The 22,158-nt window shown below is 46.3% G+C and overlaps 1 protein-coding gene across 1 annotated transcript in view; it reads left to right on the top strand.

Moving 5' to 3' along the window:
* Nucleotides 1–22,158, top strand: part of SDE2 (spliceosome associated SDE2) — a 309,663-nt gene that overhangs the window by 84,742 nt on the left and 202,763 nt on the right. The window contains exon 2 of the mRNA XM_078647545.1: nt 15,993–16,110. Coding sequence (XP_078503671.1) covers nt 15,993–16,110 — 118 coding nt within the window. The remainder of the gene's footprint in view (nt 1–15,992; nt 16,111–22,158) is intronic.

Below are 22,158 nucleotides of genomic sequence, written 5' to 3'. Positions count from 1 at the left end.
GTAACTGCACTCTCAACTCTGAAACTGCACTCTCAACTCTGAAACTGCACTCTCAACTCTGAAACTGCACTCTCAACTCTCAAACTGCACTCTCAACTCTCAAACTGCACTCTCAACTCTCAATGTGCACTCTCAACGTGCACTCTCAACTCTCAATCTGCAATCTGCACTCTCAATCTGCACTCTCAAACTGCACTCTCAATCTGCACTCTGCACTCTCAAACTGCACTCAAACTGCACTCTCAAACTGCACTCTCAAACTGCACTCTCAAACTGCACTCTCAAACTGCACTCTCAAACTGCACTCTGATTCTGCACTCTGATTCTGCACTCTGATTCTGCACTCTGATTCTGCACTCTGATTCTGCACTCTGATTCTGCACTCTGATTCTGCACTCTGATTCTGCACTCTGATTCTGCACTCTGATTCTGCACTCTGATTCTGCACTCTGATTCTGCACTCTGATTCTGCACTCTGATTCTGCACTCTGATTCTGCACTCTGATTCTGCACTCTGATTCTGCACTCTGATTCTGCACTCTGATTCTGCACTCTGATTCTGCACTCTGATTCTGCACTCTGATTCTGCACTCTGATTCTGCACTCTCAAACTGCACTCTGCACTCTCAATCTGCACTCACAACTCTCATGCTGCACTCTGTAACTGCACTCTCAACTCTCAAACTGCACTCACAACTCTCATGCTGCACTCTGTAACTGCACTCTCAACTCTGAAACTGCACTCTCAACTCTCAAACTGCACTCTCAACTCTCAAACTGCACTCTCAACTCTCAAACTGCACTCTCAACTCTCAATGTGCACTCTCAACGTGCACTCTCAACTCTCAATCTGCAATCTGCACTCTCAATCTGCACTCTCAAACTGCACTCTCAATCTGCACTCTGCACTCTCAAACTGCACTCTCAAACTGCACTCTCAAACTGCACTCTCAAACTGCACTCTCAAACTGCACTCTGATTCTGCACTCTGATTCTGCACTCTGATTCTGCACTCTGATTCTGCACTCTGATTCTGCACTCTGATTCTGCACTCTGATTCTGCACTCTGATTCTGCACTCTGATTCTGCACTCTGATTCTGCACTCTGATTCTGCACTCTGATTCTGCACTCTGATTCTGCACTCTGATTCTGCACTCTGATTCTGCACTCTGATTCTGCACTCTGATTCTGCACTCTGATTCTGCACTCTGATTCTGCACTCTGATTCTGCACTCTGATTCTGCACTCTGATTCTGCACTCTGATTCTGCACTCTGATTCTGCACTCTGATTCTGCACTCTGCACTCTGCACTCTGCACTCTGCACTCTGCACTCTGCACTCTGCACTCTGCACTCTGCACTCTGCACTCTGCACTCTGCACTCTGCACTCTGATTCTGCACTCTGCACTCTCAATCTGCACTCTGCACTCTGCACTCTCAATCTGCACTCTGCACTCTCAATCTGCACTCTGCACTCTCAATCTGCACTCTGCACTCTCAATCTGCACTCTGCACTCTCAATCTGCACTCTGCACTCTCAATCTGCACTCTGCACTCTCAAACTGCACTCTCAAACTGCAGTCTCAACTCTCAAACTGCATTTACAAGTTGTGAAATGAATTCTTTGGCAGACTGTTCTAAAAACGACATAATCAAAGTATGTGTTCCGAGTTGCTAGACTTGGAGTTCTACAAACTTTCCTACCAATGTTCTTTACTTTATAAAAAATAAAAACAATAAAACTTAGCACACTTCCTCTTTTGCCATCGCGCAAACGCTGCAACTAGCAGGATACCTAGATTCCATTTGGGGTTTCTCCCAGAGCTCGGAAGAATAGAATTTAAGTCAAGAACGGAAATCTACTTCTGCTGCTCCGCCTTTCAGCACGACGGTCAATATACAGTCCCCAATGTTGATAGGGCGCGAGCATCTGTATCAGCCCCACGCAGCCCTCGTGACCCGCTTTGCCAGGCGCGTCTTACAAGCGCAGCTGTGGGCAGTCAATTTTCTCGCAAACACCAATCCCATTAGGAAAAACAATACCAATAAAAAACCCAAACGAAGGTCCGTAACTGCAAGCAAACAGTTACCTCACCTTTCGTTGTGTCAACAACTGACGGGCTCCTTGAATCATTCCTTTAAAACTCTGCTTGCTGTCTGAAGGAAGTAACAAGGCGCATTATTCAGAGAGAACAAAACTGTTGGAAATTCGTGTGTGGAAAAAAGTTGACGCAGGCGGTATGGGAAAATACAAACAATACAGCAGCCTGTCAGACTATGCTGAAGTTCAACACCACTGCAGGACTCTGCCCAGAAAGCAAACAGTTCTAAAAGGCGCTGCCTGCCAGCTTGCTATTCATTACCTCAGCTCCGAAAACAAAAGCTGCTGCAAAGAAACACATTATAAACTCGAGAGAACAATTCCATTCACACCGGCAACGGACCATTCCAGAAAAAAAAATGAAACTGAGATTAAAAGAACAGCCCATGACAGAACGTCAGACTCTTGTTCTTGAACTAATGAAGCCCTTTCCCGGCCTGGCATGGAGCAGCTGCGCGCTGAGCGCTGCTGAATGGTGAACGCGCCCGGCCATCTGGATTCACTTACGGAGGCACCCTGACAGCTCCTAATTATAATTAATGTACTTCTTTGCGCGCACACGAACGAAAAATGCCCAACATGGCGGACGAAAACTACATTTACCCTATCACTTCAAGGCTATTAAAACGACACCACAACAAAGACGAATCACTGGCCAGATGACATAACACACTAAGGAATGTGTGGAATTTGTCTCGCCAAAGCCCTAGGAGATACTTTTTTTTTCTCTTCTTTAACATTAGGATCTCGAAACTCCTCCCACTTACGTGGGCGGAGGCCGAGCCCTAAAAAGCCAGCTGCATGAGAACATAATTAAGCGTGCAGTGATAACACACTTGTCAGTAATACAAAATGGATGAATACAAATAGGCATTACATACATATGACATGTCACTCGCTCTGTTTTTTCAAATTTTGTGATTTGTTGAATCTTCCTAACGCCTAGGTATCCAGTCGCTGCTTTTTAATCAGTCGCCAAAGTTTGCGTATTCAAGTAAATATTCCTGCATGCACTTGTTTATTGGAATTAATGTTAAGTGTAGTTCTTAGTTTGAGCCTACTATACAATGCAAATTGTTTAATTGCAAAAGACCTGTTGTCATTTTACCACAATCTTACAGAGAGGGATTAAAGCCCAGCCATTTCTTACATTTAGTTGGCTTCAGTGTCTAGCTTCTTATTCAGTAGCGTGCCTTGTCCATCTTTTATTTGTCTCTCCCCTAAAGTATAGCCTCTTTACTTATGTGTTTCCACTGCTCATTCACTTTCAGGGAACTAGATTTTTTTTTCTTGAGCACTCCACGAGAGTGCATGTGTGCAGTTAGTTGTGTGCCTCTCCCCCCCCCCACCCGCCCCATTTTGATCTTTCTTGCCCATCGCCTTTTCTCACCCTATGCTGCGGTCTCATTTTAGTTTGCTTAAGTACTCAGTGAGTGCACATGTTTTCCAGCTGCCTCCCTTGTGTGCTTCTCTTCCCCCTTCTGCTGCGTTTTACTAACTATCATCTGTGTGATTCTCTTCCCCTGCACTGCTTTCTTGTCTGTATGCTTCTCTTTCCACACCCATGCTCCGTGTTGACCTCTATTGCACGTGTCCTTCTGCACTACTTACTGTTTTTTGTTTCTACCCCATCCTCTGTGTGCTGCTATTCTCATTTCTCCCCCACCTTCTCCCTCGTTGCCCCCCTCTACACACCACACACATTCCTTTTTAGGTTTCGCCTGGCGTCCGCTGCACAGCTACTTTCTGCGCAGCGAGTAGTGGCTGCACAAATACCCCTGGCAAGGCAGCCTATAAGTCTGCGGCGCTCCCAACACTTCCGTAGAGCAAGTAGCTCACAGTTCGTGCAAGCCATTGCAGTAGGATGACACTAGTCCAGATTTATACGACATGCTCTACTTTGTAGCAATATTGTTAATGTTTTCCTGCCCGATTCTTCATTTTGCATCACGTCTGATACAGTTAAATGACATTTTTATAGTTTGTCCTGAGAAGCGTTGATAACTTTAGATGGGCGAACCCCTGAACAAATAAGCTAATTATAATGCCACTAAGCCCATCTACCCTTACTGATCCCTTCCAAGTGGTGTGATTTCCATGTTTGACCGGACGCGAACTGCTAGCTCGAGGTGAGAAACGGGTGCAGATAAACCTTAGCGTTTCACCCTGCACCCACACGAGGCTGCATGACAAGGCTGCATGACAAGTTGATATGGGCAGCAGTGCAAACATTTCCGTCAGAAACGATGGCATGCCTAGTGCAGTATAACGATTGGAATGGCATTTCTCTTTTATTTATTTATTTATTTATTCAAAGTTTTATATAGCGCGAACAGGATCCTTACAGATATCAGAGCGCTTCACAAAGACAGAGTAGGGGCAGTAGAGATAATGGGAACAGTATAATAGTCAATAACATGGTAATAACATGGATAATAAAAACATACATAAAACCAATCCAAATACAATCAATTAAGGAAGTAATATAGGACAGCACAAGTCATTGATCCCACTACAGAGGTGTTTAGGAGGATCAGTAAACCAACGTGTATCCGGTCTTGGTCGGTAGTAAGAGAGTAGCGTAGTAATGCCCCCAACAAGTAGCGTATAGTGCCAAGGGATAGGGTGAGCAGTGACATGAACCAATGCAGAGTCTCTGAACCAACCTCTATAACGATCAGGAGATCTTGGCCAGAAGGATTGTTTTCACCTCTTTCTTGAAGAGTGCAGTGGAGGAGATCAGCCTTGTTTCAGGCGGGAGCGCATTCCAGATCCTGGGTGCCATTCCTGAGAAGGAGCGCTTGTAAGTTTTCACTTTCCGGAATCTACGAGGTTTCAGGAGTAGATTTTTTGTACTCCTATTGGATCTCGAACCTCCTGATATAGACAGCTTTTGGGCGAGGTAGTTGGGTGCCTTGTGGTGTACGGCCGCGTGTGTCATCACTGCAATTTTTAGCTGTATTCTGGCTTCAAAAGGCAGCCATTTTAGAGACTTTAAGTCTGGGGATATGTGCGAATGCTTTCTAGATCCAGTAATGAGTCTCGCGGCAGCGTTCAGGGAGGCTCTTAAGGGTGCTGTTGTGGATAGCGGGAGACCGCTGAGGGCCGCAATTCCATAGTCTATTCGAGGGATGACTAAAGCCTGTACAGCCGTTTGGAAGTCTTTGGCCGGGAGGAAAGGTTTAATTTTCCTCAGCGTGTTAATTTGGAAATTAGCTGCTTTTGTGGCATTGCTGACGTGCTGCTGCATGTTGAGCCTGGCGTCGAGTGTGATGCCTAGGGATTTCGCCGAGTCCACGATGGTAGGTTGGACATTGAGTGCTGTTAGGTTGTTGAGCCAGGTCTGGGTGGTGGAGATTTTCGCCGGAGGTGAGATGAGTAGGAACTCAGTTTTCAGGGCATTTAGTTTGAGGTGATTAACGGCCAGCCAGGATTGGGTGTTGATAAGCGTGGAGTTCAGATGTTTGATATCTTCCGGGGATTGTAACTTTAGATAGAGTTGTGTGTCATCAGCGTACATATGAAATTGAACATTGGATGCTTGAAGCAAGGTGGCGAGCGGTTCCATAACGAGGTTGAACAGTGTGGGGGAGAGGGAGGATCCTTGTGGGACACCTAGATCTGCAGGCACAGGTGTAGATAGCACATTGTCGATCTTGAACCTCTGAGACCGGTTGTGAAGGAAGGACGAAAACCACTTGAGAACAGTTCCCGATAGCCCCATTCTAGTATTTAGCAGCTCCAGCAAATTCTCATGCTTGACCGTGTCAAATGCTGAGGAGAGGTCAAGAAGGATGAGGAGGCAGGACTCATTGCGGTCCAGAATTTGGAGGGCATCATCAATTATGTGTGTCATTGCTGTTTCCGTGCTATGTTTCGCTCTGAAGCCTGATTGAGGAGGGTTGAGGAGGTCAAATTGATCAATGTGTTTTGTTAGTTGGAGTTGGACACATTTCTCCAGCAGTTTGGCCAGGGTGGGGATATTGGTGATGGGCCGATAGTTGTTTAGGTCAGCCGGATCAGCTGTAGGTTTCTTGAGTATAGGCGTGACTTGCCCCACCTTAAGGGAGTCTGGAATGTGGCCTTGTTGCAGAGAGCTGTTGATGATCTTGGTCCAGAGAGGGAGGAGCAAGGGGATAAAGTCTTTTACAGCATTAGCAGGTAGAGGGTCTGAGAGGTGATTAGAGGGCTTCAAGGTGTAGAGCAGTTTGTGAATTGCTTCTTCCGAGTAGGTATCGAAGTGCTGCCAGGAGGCCTTGTTTTTAGGTTGAATGTCTGCCATTCTGGTGTGGTTGGGGTATCTGCTTACATCCAAGATGAGGTCATTTCTTATGTTGTCAGTCTTTAGTTTAAAGAAAGCAGAGAAGGCTTCACAGTGTGGGGTGTCATTTGTTGTGCTGTTTGATTGAGTGGGTTGTGCCTTTGTTTGAGTCTTGATAAGCTCGAACAGCTTTCTTGGCCTGTTCTTCGCTTGGTCCAACTGGCGGCTGAAGAAATCCGACTTTGTGCGCTTTATTTTCCTAAAGTAGGCATTTCTCTTGTTCTTAAGCTTTCTGAGATGCAGTGCTGAGGGATCCGATCTCCAGGTGCGCTCTGCCATTCGCATATTACGCCTTTCGTCATTGAGACTATCATCATACCAGGGGTTAGACATTTTGGTGGAGACTCTCTTCAGTTGCAGAGGGGCGACTTCATTGACAATTGTATTCATAGAGTCAAGGTAGTGGTCAGTCAGTGATTGAACATCTGAGGCCCCTGAAGGGGGAAGGAGGAGGTTGCCGATGTGGGGAGGTAGGGTAGAGGGGTTGAGATTCTTCAAATCCCTTTTCCATGTTTTGGTTTTGATTGGTTGAGTAGGGTTAGGTTTAACTTTTTCGTTGATAAAGAAGGTGATAATGTGGTGATCTGACCAATCGCAGGGTAGAATCGCCTCTAGTTGAATAGCGTTCTCTTTGGCAATGATGAGATCGAGTATCGCGCCTTTGTCGTGTGTTGGTTTATCGCATAGTTGGGTGAGGTCAAGCGCATTGAGGAAAGTTTTTAGACTATTCACCACGGTATCTTTCTGATCGTTCCAGTGGAGATTGAAGTCACCCAGGTAGACTTGAGTGGTCTGCCGACCGGCATTGGAGGTGATCAGGTCCATGAATTGTTGGGTGAATATGAGATTGTCACCAGGCGGGTGATAGATGAGATGTAAGGCACAGACTTGTTTGCCCTCACTGGTGATGTCGAGGCAGAGTAGTTCACAGGAGGAAAGGGGGGGGGAGGTGACTTGAGTAACGGAGAGATTGCTCCTAAAAATGCATGCAATTCCCCCGCCCATCTTGCCAGGAGACCTGTCCAGCCTAATGATGTGATAGTTGGGGGGGACTAGTATGTCCATAATCGGGGTAGAGGCTTCAGTGAGCCACGTTTCTGTTAGAATGGCTAAGTCCAGATCCCTTTCTGAGACGAGATCCGCGATGTCGGAGGAATGTCTCTGGGCCGATCTGCAGTTTAATAGGATGCATTTGAGTTTGGGAGAGAGAAGGGTGGACGAGCTTTCTAGTGTGAGGGGAACTTTTCTGAGGTTGTTAGGGACGGAGCCTCTGTTGTTGAGTGTTGGGAGCCTTAGAGGGTTTGTAAGCTCTTTTAAAAGTAAATTATTCGAAATGAGAATGCAGCAGAGCTTTTCCAGAAAATAATCAGTGGGCGTATAAATTACTTTTCTGACACCACTCAGTTGACATTTATTTTGTAAAGGCATGAAACTGGGTTACATTTTTAAGACCGATAGTAATAGCCCCTTGCCGCGTTGCTCTCAGCCCTCGCAGGTGCCCTCAGCTCTGAATCCTCTACCATCTGATCTCACCCCGGGCCCTCACTCACTTCTTACCCCTGTACTCTCAGCTCTTACCCCTCTGCCCTCAGCTCTTACCCCTCTGCCCTCAGCTCTTCCTAGGCCCTCACTTCTGGCACCTGTGCCCTTTGACCTCAACCCAGGCCTCCAGCCCTCACCACGCTGCCCTCACCTGTGCCCTCACTGACTCCTGTGCCCTCACTGACTCCTGTGCCCTCAGCTCTTACCCCTGTGCCCTCAGCTCTTACCCCTGTGCCCTCAGCTCTTACCCCTGTGCCCTCAGCTCTTACCCCTGTGCCCTCAACTCTTACCCCTGTGCCCTCAGCTCTTACCCCTGTGCCCTCAACTCTTACCCCTGTGCCCTCAGCTCTTACACCTGTGCCCTCAGCTCTTACCCCTGTGCCCTCCGCTCTTACCCCTGTGCCCTCCGCTCTTACCCCTGTGCCCTCCGCTCTTACCCCTGTGCCCTCAGCTCTTACCCCTGTGCCCTCACCTCTTACCCCTCTGCCCTCCGCTCTTACCCCTCTGCCCTCCGCTCTTACCCCTCTGCCCTCCGCTCTTACCCCTCTGCCCTCCGCTCTTACCCCTCTGCCCTCCGCTCTTACCCCTCTGCCCTCCGCTCTTACCCCTCTGCCCTCCGCTCTTACCCCTCTGCCCTCCGCTCTTACCCCTCTGCCCTCCGCTCTTACCCCTCTGCCCTCCGTTCTTACCCCTCTGCCCTCCGTTCTTACCCCTCTGCCCTCCGTTCTTACCCCTCTGTCCTCAGCTCTTACACCTCTGCCCTCAGCTCTTACACCTCTGCCCTCAGCTCTTACACCTCTGCCCTCAGCTCTTACACCTCTGCCCTCAGCTCTTACCCTGCCCTGTGCCCTCAGCTCTTCCTAAGCCCTCAGCTCTCACCCCTCTGCCCTCAGCTCTCACCCCTCTGCCCTCACCCGTGCCCTCAGCTCTGACACCTGTGCGCTGTGACCCTCGCCGGGGACCATGGCCAGCATGGCGGGGGAGATCGTGGCCTTCCTGCTGGCCCTGTCGGTCTGGGTGCTGGTCTGCTCCACGCTGCCCACCGACTACTGGAAGTGTGCGGCTCTGTGTGTGTGTGTGGCTCTCCGTGTGGCTCTGTAGGTATGTATGTGTGTGGGACTCTGTGTGGGTCTGTGTGTTTGTGTGTGGCATTTGCGAGAGATTAAGCTATTGGCATTGTAAATGACAGTGCCATTTATTTATCTATTTTCAAAACCAACACAAATAAAAATTTTGTCATTTACAATGCCAATAGCTCTAACTTTTTCAAAGGCGAGACCGTTGCATTGTAAATGCTTGTTAATGTGTGCTTTCGCATTACAAAAACATTTTTTTTTCATTTACTGATTCAAGTTGCATCCTCCTTTTTGGATCAGTAAATAAACTGAAACAATTGGCGCTCACATCATTCCACCGTTTTCTTTGTTTCTTTTTGTGACTGCACCGATTATCGAAGCAGTACAAGACCTCCAGAAGCAATTGACAAAGCCCATAGGACGTTCTCCCCACACAGAGGGCATTGCCAGGTAAAGATAAGATAAAGCCCTTGGGAGAACCCAGGCTCTCCCAAGGGCATTATCTGCATAAAAGAGCCTCAGTACCTTCTTCCTGCTTTCCTGATACCAAGCTGCTTTCTTTTCCAAAAATAGGACAATATGGTGAATCTGGGGCACATGAGTCTTTAAGTTCACTGACCTAGAAACTAGCTCTTTACATTGGTTTTTGGGGAGTTGATAAGGTCATCAAAAGTTCTAGATGACGTGTGTTAAGAGACAGGCAAGTGCTTATCCAAAGTTAAAGCAACAAATGAATTGGCACGAGCCATGTCTGTTAGGCAGTGGGTTGAAAAGTATGTTAAACTGCTGGGCACAAGTCGTGCCACTATGCCAGCTCCTGGACACGAGGTCTTCCTAAATCCAGCTGCTTGAGTTTGCAACAACATGAGCAGCTGCATCACCTGAAGCCCAGGGGATGAGCTATCACTTCCTACTATTGTTTAGCGTGAACCTTCTACATCCCTGATAACACCCATGCTGGACGAAAGTTTATTGGCACCTTCCAGTTCTTTCCAGAAGTCTTGAGAATTGCCTCAATCTCACATCCACCCCTGAGTCCGAACCAGTGACCACCTTTTTTCTGGCTCATGGGTTACGGGGTTATATGAATTTGAACGCAGAGTCAAGACGCCAGGACAGTTTCAAGCTTTCTCCTTGAAATCGCTTTGGCTGGAACGAACCTCATTACCACTGGAATGTATTAACCACAATTGAAGCTGCAGAACACCCATCATTTGTTCCAAACCTGTGTGTATCTAGGTATACTGGCACCTGGACCAGCTATTGCCCAAATGATTAGCTAGTGGGTACCGAACTAATAGGACTCCAGGAAGCCTGTGCCCCCACAGCATAGATCACAAGAGCAGTGCGACAGGTACATAGAAATTCCATTTAATATTTCTAAACTACCACCAAATCTATCATCAAAATCTACAAAGCAGGGATCCTCTTTAGGAGTGTTTCCTTGCAGGTACTTTTCAAATTGTTTGTATTGTGGAGAGTTGTGATACCATTCATGGCTCATGTGCTCACAAAGTCAGACCACAGTTGCTGTGGGATGGGTCTGTGAAGCACCATAAACATTGGCAAGTGCCGTCATAGACTAAAATTTTCAATGTACTCCAATTTTAACTGTTTGCACCTGGAGTGGAACATCGGGATCTGAACAGCATAATATAAGTGCTCCTTGTGCTGGCTGTATTTAACATTTCAAGTCTGCAAAAGGAGCATTCTGTGGCTTCCAGTGTCCCTCTGGTGTGCTGTGGGCAAGCGCTGGCCAAAATAGAGAGTGCTGCTATAATAGGAGATGCTGCTTATCTGACAGAGTGCCATTCTTCTCTGCCCCCTCCCCCAACTTCTGGAGCAGCTGGTTCACACTTGGGTGTCTGGGCTCCTCTCCTTGCCAAAGCTTTTCTACTTTTCTTTGGCTGTTATGAAAAATGTGGCAACATGTGTTCGCACGCAGTGGAAGACCATTCACGAAGGTTATTAGCAGGCTAGAGCTGAATATGTTTCAACTACAATTCTGCTAACTGCTCAAAGACCCTTTTTAATACGGTTAAGGAACTGGCTGGATCCAAAACCTTAGCTCCGCCTCCTGCATTAACACAATCCAACTGTGAAGCCTTGGCTCTATTTTTCATGCAAAAGGTAGATATAATCTACCAAAATATTGTACTTGACCAAACTAAAAAAAACTCTTCCACCCCTAAACTTCCACTCTCATCTCCTGCTGCAGACTGCTTTCCTGATGCGATGAGTCAAACGAATCTGCATAAACATTCTTTAACGACTTGGCCTTCGCTCACCCCTGAAAGCTTAACAACACTTCTAAATAATATCAAATCCGGATCACCTAATGATCCTCTACCCGTCTCAATATTAAGACAGCTGAGTGCTGACTCATTGGCTGTGATAGTGAATCTCCTCAACGCCTCCCTACTTGAAGCAACTATTCCGGGATCTTGGAAACATGCTATGATTCATCCCCTTCTCAAAAAGGCCAACACTGATCCTGAGATGCCCAGTAATTATCGCCCTATCTGCCAGACTCCTCAAGCTTAATTGCGCTCGCAAAGGGCCAGATTCTGAGAATCTGGCCCTTTGCGAGTGCAATTTTTGCATTTGGGATTCATCATCCCAAATGCAAAAATCGCTAATAAAGAATTCGCACATTTGCGAGGGATTGCATTTAAGGAATCTCTATTTGAGATTCCTTCAATGCAATTCATGAACCATTTTAAAGTTGCGAAATCGAAATTTTGGGCCGCTATTTACCGCGAGGTCAAACCTCGTGGTAAATAGCTAAAACTTAGAAAAATGCATTTAAATGCATTTTTCTAAGTTGCATGTTACACACACACATGTCCTTTGGACATGTGTGTGCGCAACACCAATGTAGATTACATTTCAGGGGTGCTACAGGGTGTCCTTTGGACACCCCTTGCACCCTTGAAATGGCATCCTTATTTGCGAGTAGCAAATTGCTAATCGCAAATAAGGAATAACTCCCCATTCATTGGAATGAAAATAAAACTCGCAAATAAGGAATGTGTAGGAATCGCAATTTATTTAGCAATTCCTACATGAATCCCGTTTTGCAAGTCCTTAATAGCGATTCCTTAATAATCGCTATTAAGGACTCGCAAAACGGGACATTGATGAATCTGGCTGTATATCTTTACTCCCCATCTTTTCCAAGATCTTAGAAAGGCATATTCATCAACACCTTAGCACACGATCTCCTCCACCCCTCTCAGTCGGGCTTCAGAGCGGGTTTCTCAACTGAAACCACTCTACTTGGAGTTACCGAAAATATACGACAATACCTGGACAAAGGTGACACCGTAACGCTCATTCTTCTGGATTTGAGCGCCGCCTTCGATACGGAGTCACACGCAGTACTTATTAACACACTGAGATCACACGGCATCTGTGGACCTGCTTTAGACTGGATCACTGCATTTCTAACAAAACGTACCTTCCAAGTGTTCTCACATTCAACCTGCTCTGAGATCCATTCCTTTGCTCATGGGGTGCCGCAAGGGTCTATTCTCAGCCCACTACTATTCAATCTATATGTGAGACCATTGTCTGAGGTAGCTGCAAAATCTGGAATATCCCTTTACTCTTATGTGGATGATTCTCAAATCATCTTCTCCCTCTCCTCACAGAAAACTGACGATCTATCCAGCCTCAAAATCGGTCTAAACCAAATAGCATGCTGGATGCAGGAACATTTTCTAAAGCTAAACGGGGACAAAACAGAGATTCTAGTACTGGGGAACCAAAAAAATCTATGGAATCCCACACACTGGCAGAATGAAATGGGCAACTTCCCGCAACCTTCCCCTCAAGTGAGAAATCTGGGCATCATCATAGATGACTCTCTCAGCATGCATTCTCAATCAATTAAAGTAACGGCAACCTGTTTCACCATCCTCAGATGGCTAAGGAAAATCTGCTGGATGCTACCGGAATCTACCAGGAAAACTGTAGTCCATGCTTTAATAACATCTAGACTTGACTACGGCAACGTTCTTTACCTGGGAGCAAACAAAACTGTAGTCCACAGATTACAAATCGTTCAAAATGCCACTGTCAGACTTCTATGTGGAGCCCCAAAGTTCTCCCCCGTCTCGAAATACAGACGTAAACTGCACTGGCTCAGAATAGAAAACAGAATCAAATTCAAGGCCTTGAGCCTTATGCTCAAAATCAAGTCCGGCTGCGCCCCTTGCTATCTTCTTCCTTAGTCAGACCCTATTCCCCCTCCCCCCGAATACCCCCCCCTCCCGCGGAACTTGTGCACCGCTACTCCAGGAAGGTTCGTTGTTCCCAAATTCAAACTTGCCCGGATGGGAGGTAGGTCTTTTGCCTTCCTTGGTCCCTCCACTTGGAATTCCTTACCCACAACCCGTCGAAACGAAACTAATTACATGCAGTTTTCCAAATCTTTGAAAACTTGGTTATTTGACAAATAATGACCCTATTACTACATGGCTCCCATCCCTGACTCGCCCTTTGCGCCGGGAAACCCTTTTTGGGTATCTGTTGCGCACTATAAATTTAAAAACTAACTTATCTGGTAATCTTTCAGTTGCTTATTTTTGTAGTTGCTTGTTAAACTGGTACTTGGAAGGGGAAATAATTGCCCAGACAATATTACCATGTGTTAAAAATTACAAAATAATGAAGCAATACTATGAAAAATATTCTGCATATTGTCACATAATTTGCCTTTTCTTGATACATAATCTTATCAAACCTGTCGCATAATCCGGTTCTGTAAAAACAGTTGATGGACAGAATACAGAACAATGTCATACATTCACCCCATTACAGAGATCTGGGCCTACATCCATCGTTTTTTTGCTCACCATGCCATTCCAGTTTGAACCTAGCCATATGCAAATCAGTCTTGACCCTGTGCCCCATGGTAACGGTCCAGCCTGAACTACCAAGCCAGGTCCTCCCTGGACTGAAAACAAGCATCCTAGGACCGGTTTCGGGCTTCCAGCCCTCATCAGCCAGGATAGCTTGATTCCAGTGGCATGGATAGCACAGGACTCGCGTCTGAGCATACCCGTCCCACTCGGGGGACAAATGCAAAAAAAACAACAGTTGATGGACAGATTGCAGAACCATGTCATACATTCACCCCAGTACAGAGATCTGGGCCTAAATCCATCATGTTTTTGCTCACCATGCCATTCCAGTTTGATCCTAGCCCTATGCAAATCAGTCTTGACCCTGTGCCCCATGGGAACAGTCCAGCCTGAACTGCCAGACCAGGTCCTCCCTGGGCTGGAAACAAGCATCCTAGGACCGGTTTTGGGCTTTCGCCCTCATCAGCCAGGATAGCTTGACTCCAGTTGGATGGAGAGCACAGCACCCACGTCTGGGCATACCCATCCCACTCGGGTGACAAATGCAAAAAGAACAATTGATGGAGAGAATGCAGAACAATGTCATACATTCACCCCAGTAGAGAGATCTGGGCCGACATCCATCATGTTTTGCTCACCATGCCATTCCAGTTTGATCCTAGCCCTATGCAAATCAGTCTTGACCCTGTGCCCCATGGGAACAGTCCAGCCTGAACTGCCAGCCCAGGTCCTCCCTGGACTGGAAACAAGCATCGTAGGACCGGTTTCGGGCTTTTAGTGCTCATCAACCAGGATAGCTTGACTCCAGTGGCATGGAGAGCACAGGACCCACGTCTGGGCATATCCATCCTATACTTGGCAGTTCGGCTGGACTGTTCCCAAGAGGCACAGGGTCAAGACTGATTTGCATATGGCCAGGTCCAAACTGGGGTGGCATGGTGAGCAAAAGAATGATGGATTTAACCCAGATCTCTTGACTGGGGGTGAATGTTTTGATTTGTTCGGCATTCAGTCCTTCAATTGTGTGTCTTTTGCTTTCGCTCCCTAAGTGCACCAGGTATGCCCAGACGTGGGTCCTGGGCTCACTGTGCCACTGGAATCAAGCTATCCTGGCTGAAGAAGGGTGAAACCCTGAAACCCATCCTAGGATGCTTGTTTCCGGTCCAGGAATGACCTGGCTTGGCGGTTCGGGCTGGACTGTTCCCATGAGGCACAGGGTCAAGACTGATTTGCATATGGGCAGGTCTAAACTGGGGTGGCATGGTGAGCAAAAAAAATGATGGATTTAACCCAGATCTCTTGACTTGGGGGTGAATGTTTTGATTTGTTCGGCAATCCGTCCATCAATTGTGTGTCTTGTGCAAGTCAATTATGCATGTCTGAATCTTCATCCATCACTCACAGTCGCTATATAAAATGTTACATCATGGGCTTCCCTTTTTTTCCGCTATATTCATCCCAGCTTCCCATATCCTCCTAAATATTCTGCATCTGTCCATGCCCATTTTTCACCTGGAGATACGCTTTACACTCAAATACTTTTTTGAGGTCTGCTCAGTGCTATTCATTCGTTAGTAGCTGTGCTTCTCTAGAAATGTCATTGTACTTGTGTCACTTGTTCTGGACAGCATTCGTATTTGGTCTACAATAAACTCAGCAATCTTCCAGATATATGGGTCTCAGGATTACATTGTACTGTTTAAAAAAATCGTGTTCATTTGTCATGTTTTTCTTGGGACAAACCCTCCCCCCTCCCTAATGTAGGCAAAAAAATCCGTGTCCCTCCTGTTTTTATTGCATCATATCCCTCTGGTTTTATTGTTGTAGTTATTGAAATGTAGAGCATGTGACCTAGACTTGGTATGTATGTATGTATGTATGTATATATGTGCAGGTGTTCAAATGTAGGGTGGGATATTGTAGCAGTCCCTGTCTCAGAATGCTTATGTCATGAAAAGATCCAGTGATCATACTTAAAATAGGTGTTAGAAGAAGCCATGGCTATTGTAAAATTCGGAGAAGACTTAAGCTTATACAGATTTATATTAACATATAACTGATTAGAAATGTTCTGATGTTTAGGGTTACCCTCTGGAGGACTTATACATGAAATGTAATGGACGATTGGTTGGAGTTGATGACGCCCTGCAGAATGGACTGGTGTACAGTCTGGAGCTTAGACTTTGTGGGGGAAAAGGAGGTATGTATCTATGTCTCTCAGTTTTTTGTAGCCTCTTATATAGATGCAACCTATGAAATATACTTATGTTGTATGTTTCAGTATATTGAATATTTAAGTTATGTGTGCCTCTTTAGATTCCCAAAACATGTTCATGGACAAAAGGTGAGGCATCTGAAGTAAAGTAGAAAAGGAAAGCATTCAGGTTTTTAGGAAAGTTTATCTTAATCCAGATACACCTGTTGAGTCTTATTATTTTCAGCGTATTAATTCCACATGAGTTTAATCACGGATGTAGCCTGCAGCTATGGTATTGGTTTACAAATCGCTCAATTCCAGAGGTACTTCGATATTGAAAGTAATCTCAAAGGAAGATGACCAAAAAAAGCCTACTGTGGCAAAGGGATAATATAGCTGTTAGGCCCGCTCTGTATTGTTGGAACTATGAGAGAAAGCTTTGGATGGCAGTTAAAGGAGAAAGATTGCAGTTAACGACCTAAATAAACGGTAGGTCAAACACATCAAAAATATTGGCAAGACTATGCTAGCAGAAAACATATACTTTACTCTTCAATCGATCCCTCCAGGTCTGTGCACCAGTTTTGCAAAACACACTGTGCCAGAAACTGTTGGTGTGCTAGCCCCTTAAAAACTGAAAAGACGCAAAACTAAGAATTTGGCACAGTAACTTACGAGGGGTTGGTACGATGGGGGGATAGCGCTACCAGATCTGCAGTCATACTATAGGGCAGCACAACTGACTACCATCAATCAATGGGTCCATCAGCCTGAGGAGCAACCAGCCTACCGTATGGACCTTCTGGTCTTACAGCCGGTAGGGTACCGCTGTGTACTTTACACCGATCCCCGACACCTCCACGTCGGAGGACCGACAGCACTGATGATCAATCTCTGGCATGCAACCCTACGAAAGTTAGAATGGGAGAGGAGGCTCACCTGTACCTGACCCCCCCACCCACCCTCTCCTTGCACTATCGCGAAAAAGCAGGGGTTTGATAAATGGGACCTGATGGGAATATCCACCTTGGGGGACATATGCGCTACAGAGGAGATAATTCCATTTGCAGACCTACAAAAACCTATGAACTATCCCCCACAGAGACCTTCCGATACTTACAAATCCGACACACTCTCCGAGCGGCACTTCCCCCAGGAGAAAACCTACCGGAGTCGTCCCATCTCGAAAATAGATTACTAGAGGAACACTTAACTCGCAAAGCAATCTCTCTAGTGTACCGAAAACTCATAAAGAATTTCCCCGATACTCTAACCCACCTATTAGAACGTTGGGAGACAGACCTGGGTGACCTGCAGGAGGAAGACTGGCCTGAGCAGGCCTTGGCATCGCCACAAGAGGTTGCGATCCGGCCATGCTTTCGCTTACTGCAATTAAAGATACTGCACAGGGTCTATATCTCCCGCACCCCACTGGTAAAAATGGGTAAGCAACCAGGTGCAGAGTGTCTCAAGAAGTGTGGGCAAGTAGGGACATTTTTTCACATCCTCTGGGATTGCCCAGCAGTCCAAGCTTTTTGGGAAGCGGTGATATTGTGCATGAGCGAGGTCTAGGGAGTGACCATGTCCCTTTCAGCTAAATGGTGCCTTCTTAAAGTTTAGGAGGCCACAGACTTGACGTGAGATGAACAAACCTGGGCCACTCTGGGCATGATGGTAGCTAAACGTAATATAGCGCAACTTTGGGGGGGGGGGGGCGAATATCTGCCGCTACCCTTGGGGTTTGGAAAAGAGATATGGATCAATGCATGGTAGCAGAAAGAACCGTATACGAAAGTAGAGGATGCCCCTGAAAGTGGGAGAGGGTTGGGGGAAAATGCAACCTGTATAGGGGAAGCCCATGTAATCCCCTAGAGTAACTGCTCCAGACTGAATATTGAGCGAGAACACTTTGTAATTCAAGCTGTTGATAATAAAGGCGCTACTACATCCACCTGTCGATGTTAGGAGAGCGACATTGATCGTTGAATTCCTGACCAATGCCCACCAACTGTATTACAATGGTAATACCTGTAATGCGATGACTGATTTGTTGTTAATAAAGAGAAGATTAAAAAAAAAAGATTTTGACACGGTGCTTTTTAGTAGAACACAGTGTGCAAAAAAAAGCTTTTGGAGTTGTAAAATGCATTTGATGCTATAATCTCTTCACATGGAAATTTGTAAAATTACATAAGAAAAGGAAAACATGAAGAAATACTTTGACTCTTAACTGAACACTGTTCGAAATGCACTTACCATTGTTAGAAAGGCGTTTAATCAAGCTAAAAAAGGTCTACGGAACTATTTTGTAATCTGTAGGCCGGCTACCAGCCGTCCCCATGTTGTGAATTCGATAAACTCCAAAGATAACTGAAAAAGTCCCATGCTTTTTTTTAACACGAAAGTAAAAAGGCAGAAACCTTCCTCACCTGCTATCCATATAAACAGACACAACCTGCTCCAGTAGGGGAAGTTATGGTTAACTGTTCACACTTCATTTAAATCACTCCTAATGTACTTATAATTACCTTGGCCAAGACAAGTCCATCTGCTCATTTGTTTCAGAACACAATCCTACCTCCCTTCTGAAAGATAATACATCATCTTAGACTCCAAACTTAATTAGCCTGATCAATGCCCCTGTATCTCCAGGAACATTCCGGGATTGCTTAAAAATAAGATCATCTTCTTTTTCAGGAGTACTCCTAACTTCTTGAACTCAAAACTTCTATTCATACTGCTAGCATGACCACACCATTCTTTGAAATCCTGTAAAACAACGTTGAACCATTTGCAGTTCCAAATTCTCTTCCACTATGAGTCATGAAACTTGAAAACGACCTTAAGGGAAAAAAAGTTGCCAATAGTATCTTAGGATGAAATCTTTCTGTTATCAGACCATGGCACATACCCTCGCCTACATTCAGTGGCCATCAATATCAGCCAAAATCTATATAGTAACCCAGTTCCCAGAACCATTCCCCCACTCCTCTTAATCTCCACAGTATGCCTGATATATGAAGCAGGAGGATAGGCAAAATCCCCCCCCGTTTGTCTTATAACCCAAGGTAGATGTAGCAAAGTTCAATGTCCTCAGCTAGCTTTTCGTCCTTTCTACAGGCTTTCATGTGCATTTCTTCTGCGAGAGACCATTCACCTACACCTCTTTTCCAGCTCACCAATGTCTGGGCTTGTGTGCTCATCCAACATATAGCTACCCTCCGTTTGACGAATACCGAGGTTAAGTGTAACAACTTGTAGGCAATTTTTCCATGTCTTGGGGTTCGAAATCAGCCCCAGGTTGCAGTGTTCCAGTGTAGCCTCCACCGGATCACCCACCCTCGCTACCACACTTTTCCAATACTTTTGTACCTCTGGGCATTCCTAAGCCAGGTTGGCAAACCCTGCCTGGGTCCTGTTACATCTGGGGCGTTCATGGAGATGGGTCGGGTCAATGCGATGGAGCTACACGGGGGTTAGGTACACCCGCTGTAGAAAGTTATAAATCAACAATTTAAGGCGTGTATTGCAGGATACTTTGCACGTTAATGTGCAGGCCCTGGTCCAGAATTTTTCTGACTAGGGGGGCATAAGTCCTCGTTCCATGCGTCCCATGCCTTAGTGGCTAGTGATCCTGAATCTGCCCACATAGCTTTGCATAGCAGTGATACCAGCCTGCGCCCACTACCACATGTAAGCAAAACGTCCAGCGTCTCAGACGTCTGAGGCATGTCTGGATACGTGTGCCACGTAGCCCAGACCAGGTCTACCAGCCCCGCATATTGAAGGTACTGCCCCTGTCCCAGATCAAACCCTTTGCACGCCTGTTCAAATGTGATGAAGGTGTAACTTATGAATAAATCTGCTAGGACCGCACACCCGCCCTCCCTCCAAGCCTGGAAGGACATTTTCTCTACCATTGTTCGCACTGGGGCCAGTTGCCAAATGTTTAACTCTCAGTGAAACGGTGCGTTTCTGAGTACTTGTTCCACATGTTATTTCCATATAAATGCTGTTTGTTTGATGACGTATTGTAAATCTGAACATCCACCTGCCCCCTCTATCAGTATGATGGGCAGGTTCTCTGGCTGCACTTGGCCGCCTAGTAGGGGCTACTCCCCATTTTTGCCGTCATCTAACCACCTTGCTGCATGTTGAAGGTGTGCTGCGTAGTAGTAGAGGTCCAACCTAGGTGCCTCAAGCCCCCCTCACCCCTTCGTAGCGCTTAGAGATGACCTGCAATGCTACTCTGCTACGTTTCCCCGCCCAGAAAAGGGATACCACAATTGATCTCAATTGCCTGAAAACTGTCATGGGGATATTGCACAATGAATTCTGCAGGGCATATAGACATCGGGGAGCACCACCATTTTTGCCACAGCTATTTTGCCTGTTAAGTACCTTAGTGATGTTCAGATGGAGCACTGTGCATCCCCATGAGCGACCTGTATTCCCAGGTGCTGGAAATGGTCCATCTCCCATCTCAACCCTAGTCTGAGCAGTACCTCTGTCCTATGTACCTTCAGCCCTGCTAGCGGGAACACCACAGACTTTCGTCTATTAAGATGCAAGCCCGAATATATTCCACTCCGGGCCCTGGATCATCGAGTTAGCCAACTTTTTTGCAAGCAAAATTCAATCTATCCAAGCCTCTTTTTCTGCAGTCTCTTCTCCTGCAATTAGTGATGTGCTTTTGTCTTCTCCTCCTCTCAATCAGTCGAGCTCTTCTCTTTGGGATTCTCCTTCTATTACTTCTCAAGCCTCTCTTGACTTACTGTCCAACCTAAAATCTGGCTCCCCCTTAGATCCCTGTTCCGCCAAATTCATTGCACAAATGGCGCATGTGCTCAATCCCCTAATTAACCCCATACTCAACCTCTCCTTGAGCACCGGAATGGTTCTTGTACGTGGAAACAAGCCTTGATTCTGCCTCTTTTAAAAAAAAATCCAACCTCGATCCCAAGGCCCACTCAAATTACAGACCGATCTCTCTCTTACCCGCTCTAGCAAAAGTGGTCGAGAAGCATGTTCACCTCACGCTCGCCAACTTCTTGAATCCAACAATATTCTGCACCCTTCTCAGTACGGGTTTCGCTCTAACATGAGCACCGAGACTGCACTGCTTGAAGTCACTGAGGCCATAAGAGAAACTTTGGATGCTGGAGGAAAAGCTATGTTGGTGATGCTTGACCTATCGGCGGCTTTTGACACCGTCCCCCATGACCGTCTCCTTTCTAGACTCTGGGAGATTGGTCTAAGGGGGTCGGTGTTTAGCTGGTTTACATCTTTTCTTGCCGACCGCCAACAAACGGTCTGGGCTCCTCCTTTCTCTGCCAGGATGCCGCCTTTGGAAGTGGGAGTGCCTCAGGGCTCTATATTTAGCCCGTCGCTTTTTAACATCTATATGTCCCCACTGGCAGCTCTGGCAGAGGCTCTCTGAGCTCGGATCGTGTCGGACGCTGATGATACTCCGCTTCTTTTCACGTGCGACAAAGGCTCCGACTTTAATGGCAAGAACATCAGAGATTGCCTGGAGGTGGTCTTCGGCTGGTTTCAGCTGAACTGCCTCAAATGCAACTCTAAGTCGGCGGTACTTTTTTTTGGCTGTCCCCCGGACCCCAGATGGAAGACATGGTGGCCTTCCGCCATGTTTCCCCCTTCCTGCGACTCGGTCGTCGCTAAAAACCTTGGGATTCTAATCGATAATGGCCTCACCTTCAAATCCCAGATAATGGGTCTGGTGGGCAAATGTTTCGCCATCTTAAAGATGATTCGAACATTTTTGCCCCTTCTATCAGTCGAGCACAGAAAAGTTACGGTGCTGGCATTGATCGGTGCTCGCTTAGATTATGCAAACGTACTGTATCTTGGCCTCCCCGACTACCTGTTAGCTCGCCTACAAGTTGTTCAAAATTCTGCAGCTCGGGCCATTTTTGGTCTAACTAGAAGGGCTACTGCCAGTTCTCTTCTCACTACGCTTCACTGGCTACCAATAAAAAAACGGATTCTCTTTAAAACATTGACGCTGGCTTTTAAGGCACTGCATAGCCT

The sequence above is a fragment of the Lissotriton helveticus genome, chromosome 6 (genome assembly GCF_964261635.1).
Source record: "Lissotriton helveticus chromosome 6, aLisHel1.1, whole genome shotgun sequence".
Lineage (NCBI taxonomy): Eukaryota > Metazoa > Chordata > Amphibia > Caudata > Salamandridae > Lissotriton > Lissotriton helveticus.
The sequence above is the reverse complement of the archived record's forward strand: the minus strand, read 5'-3'. Positions and strand labels throughout refer to the sequence as shown.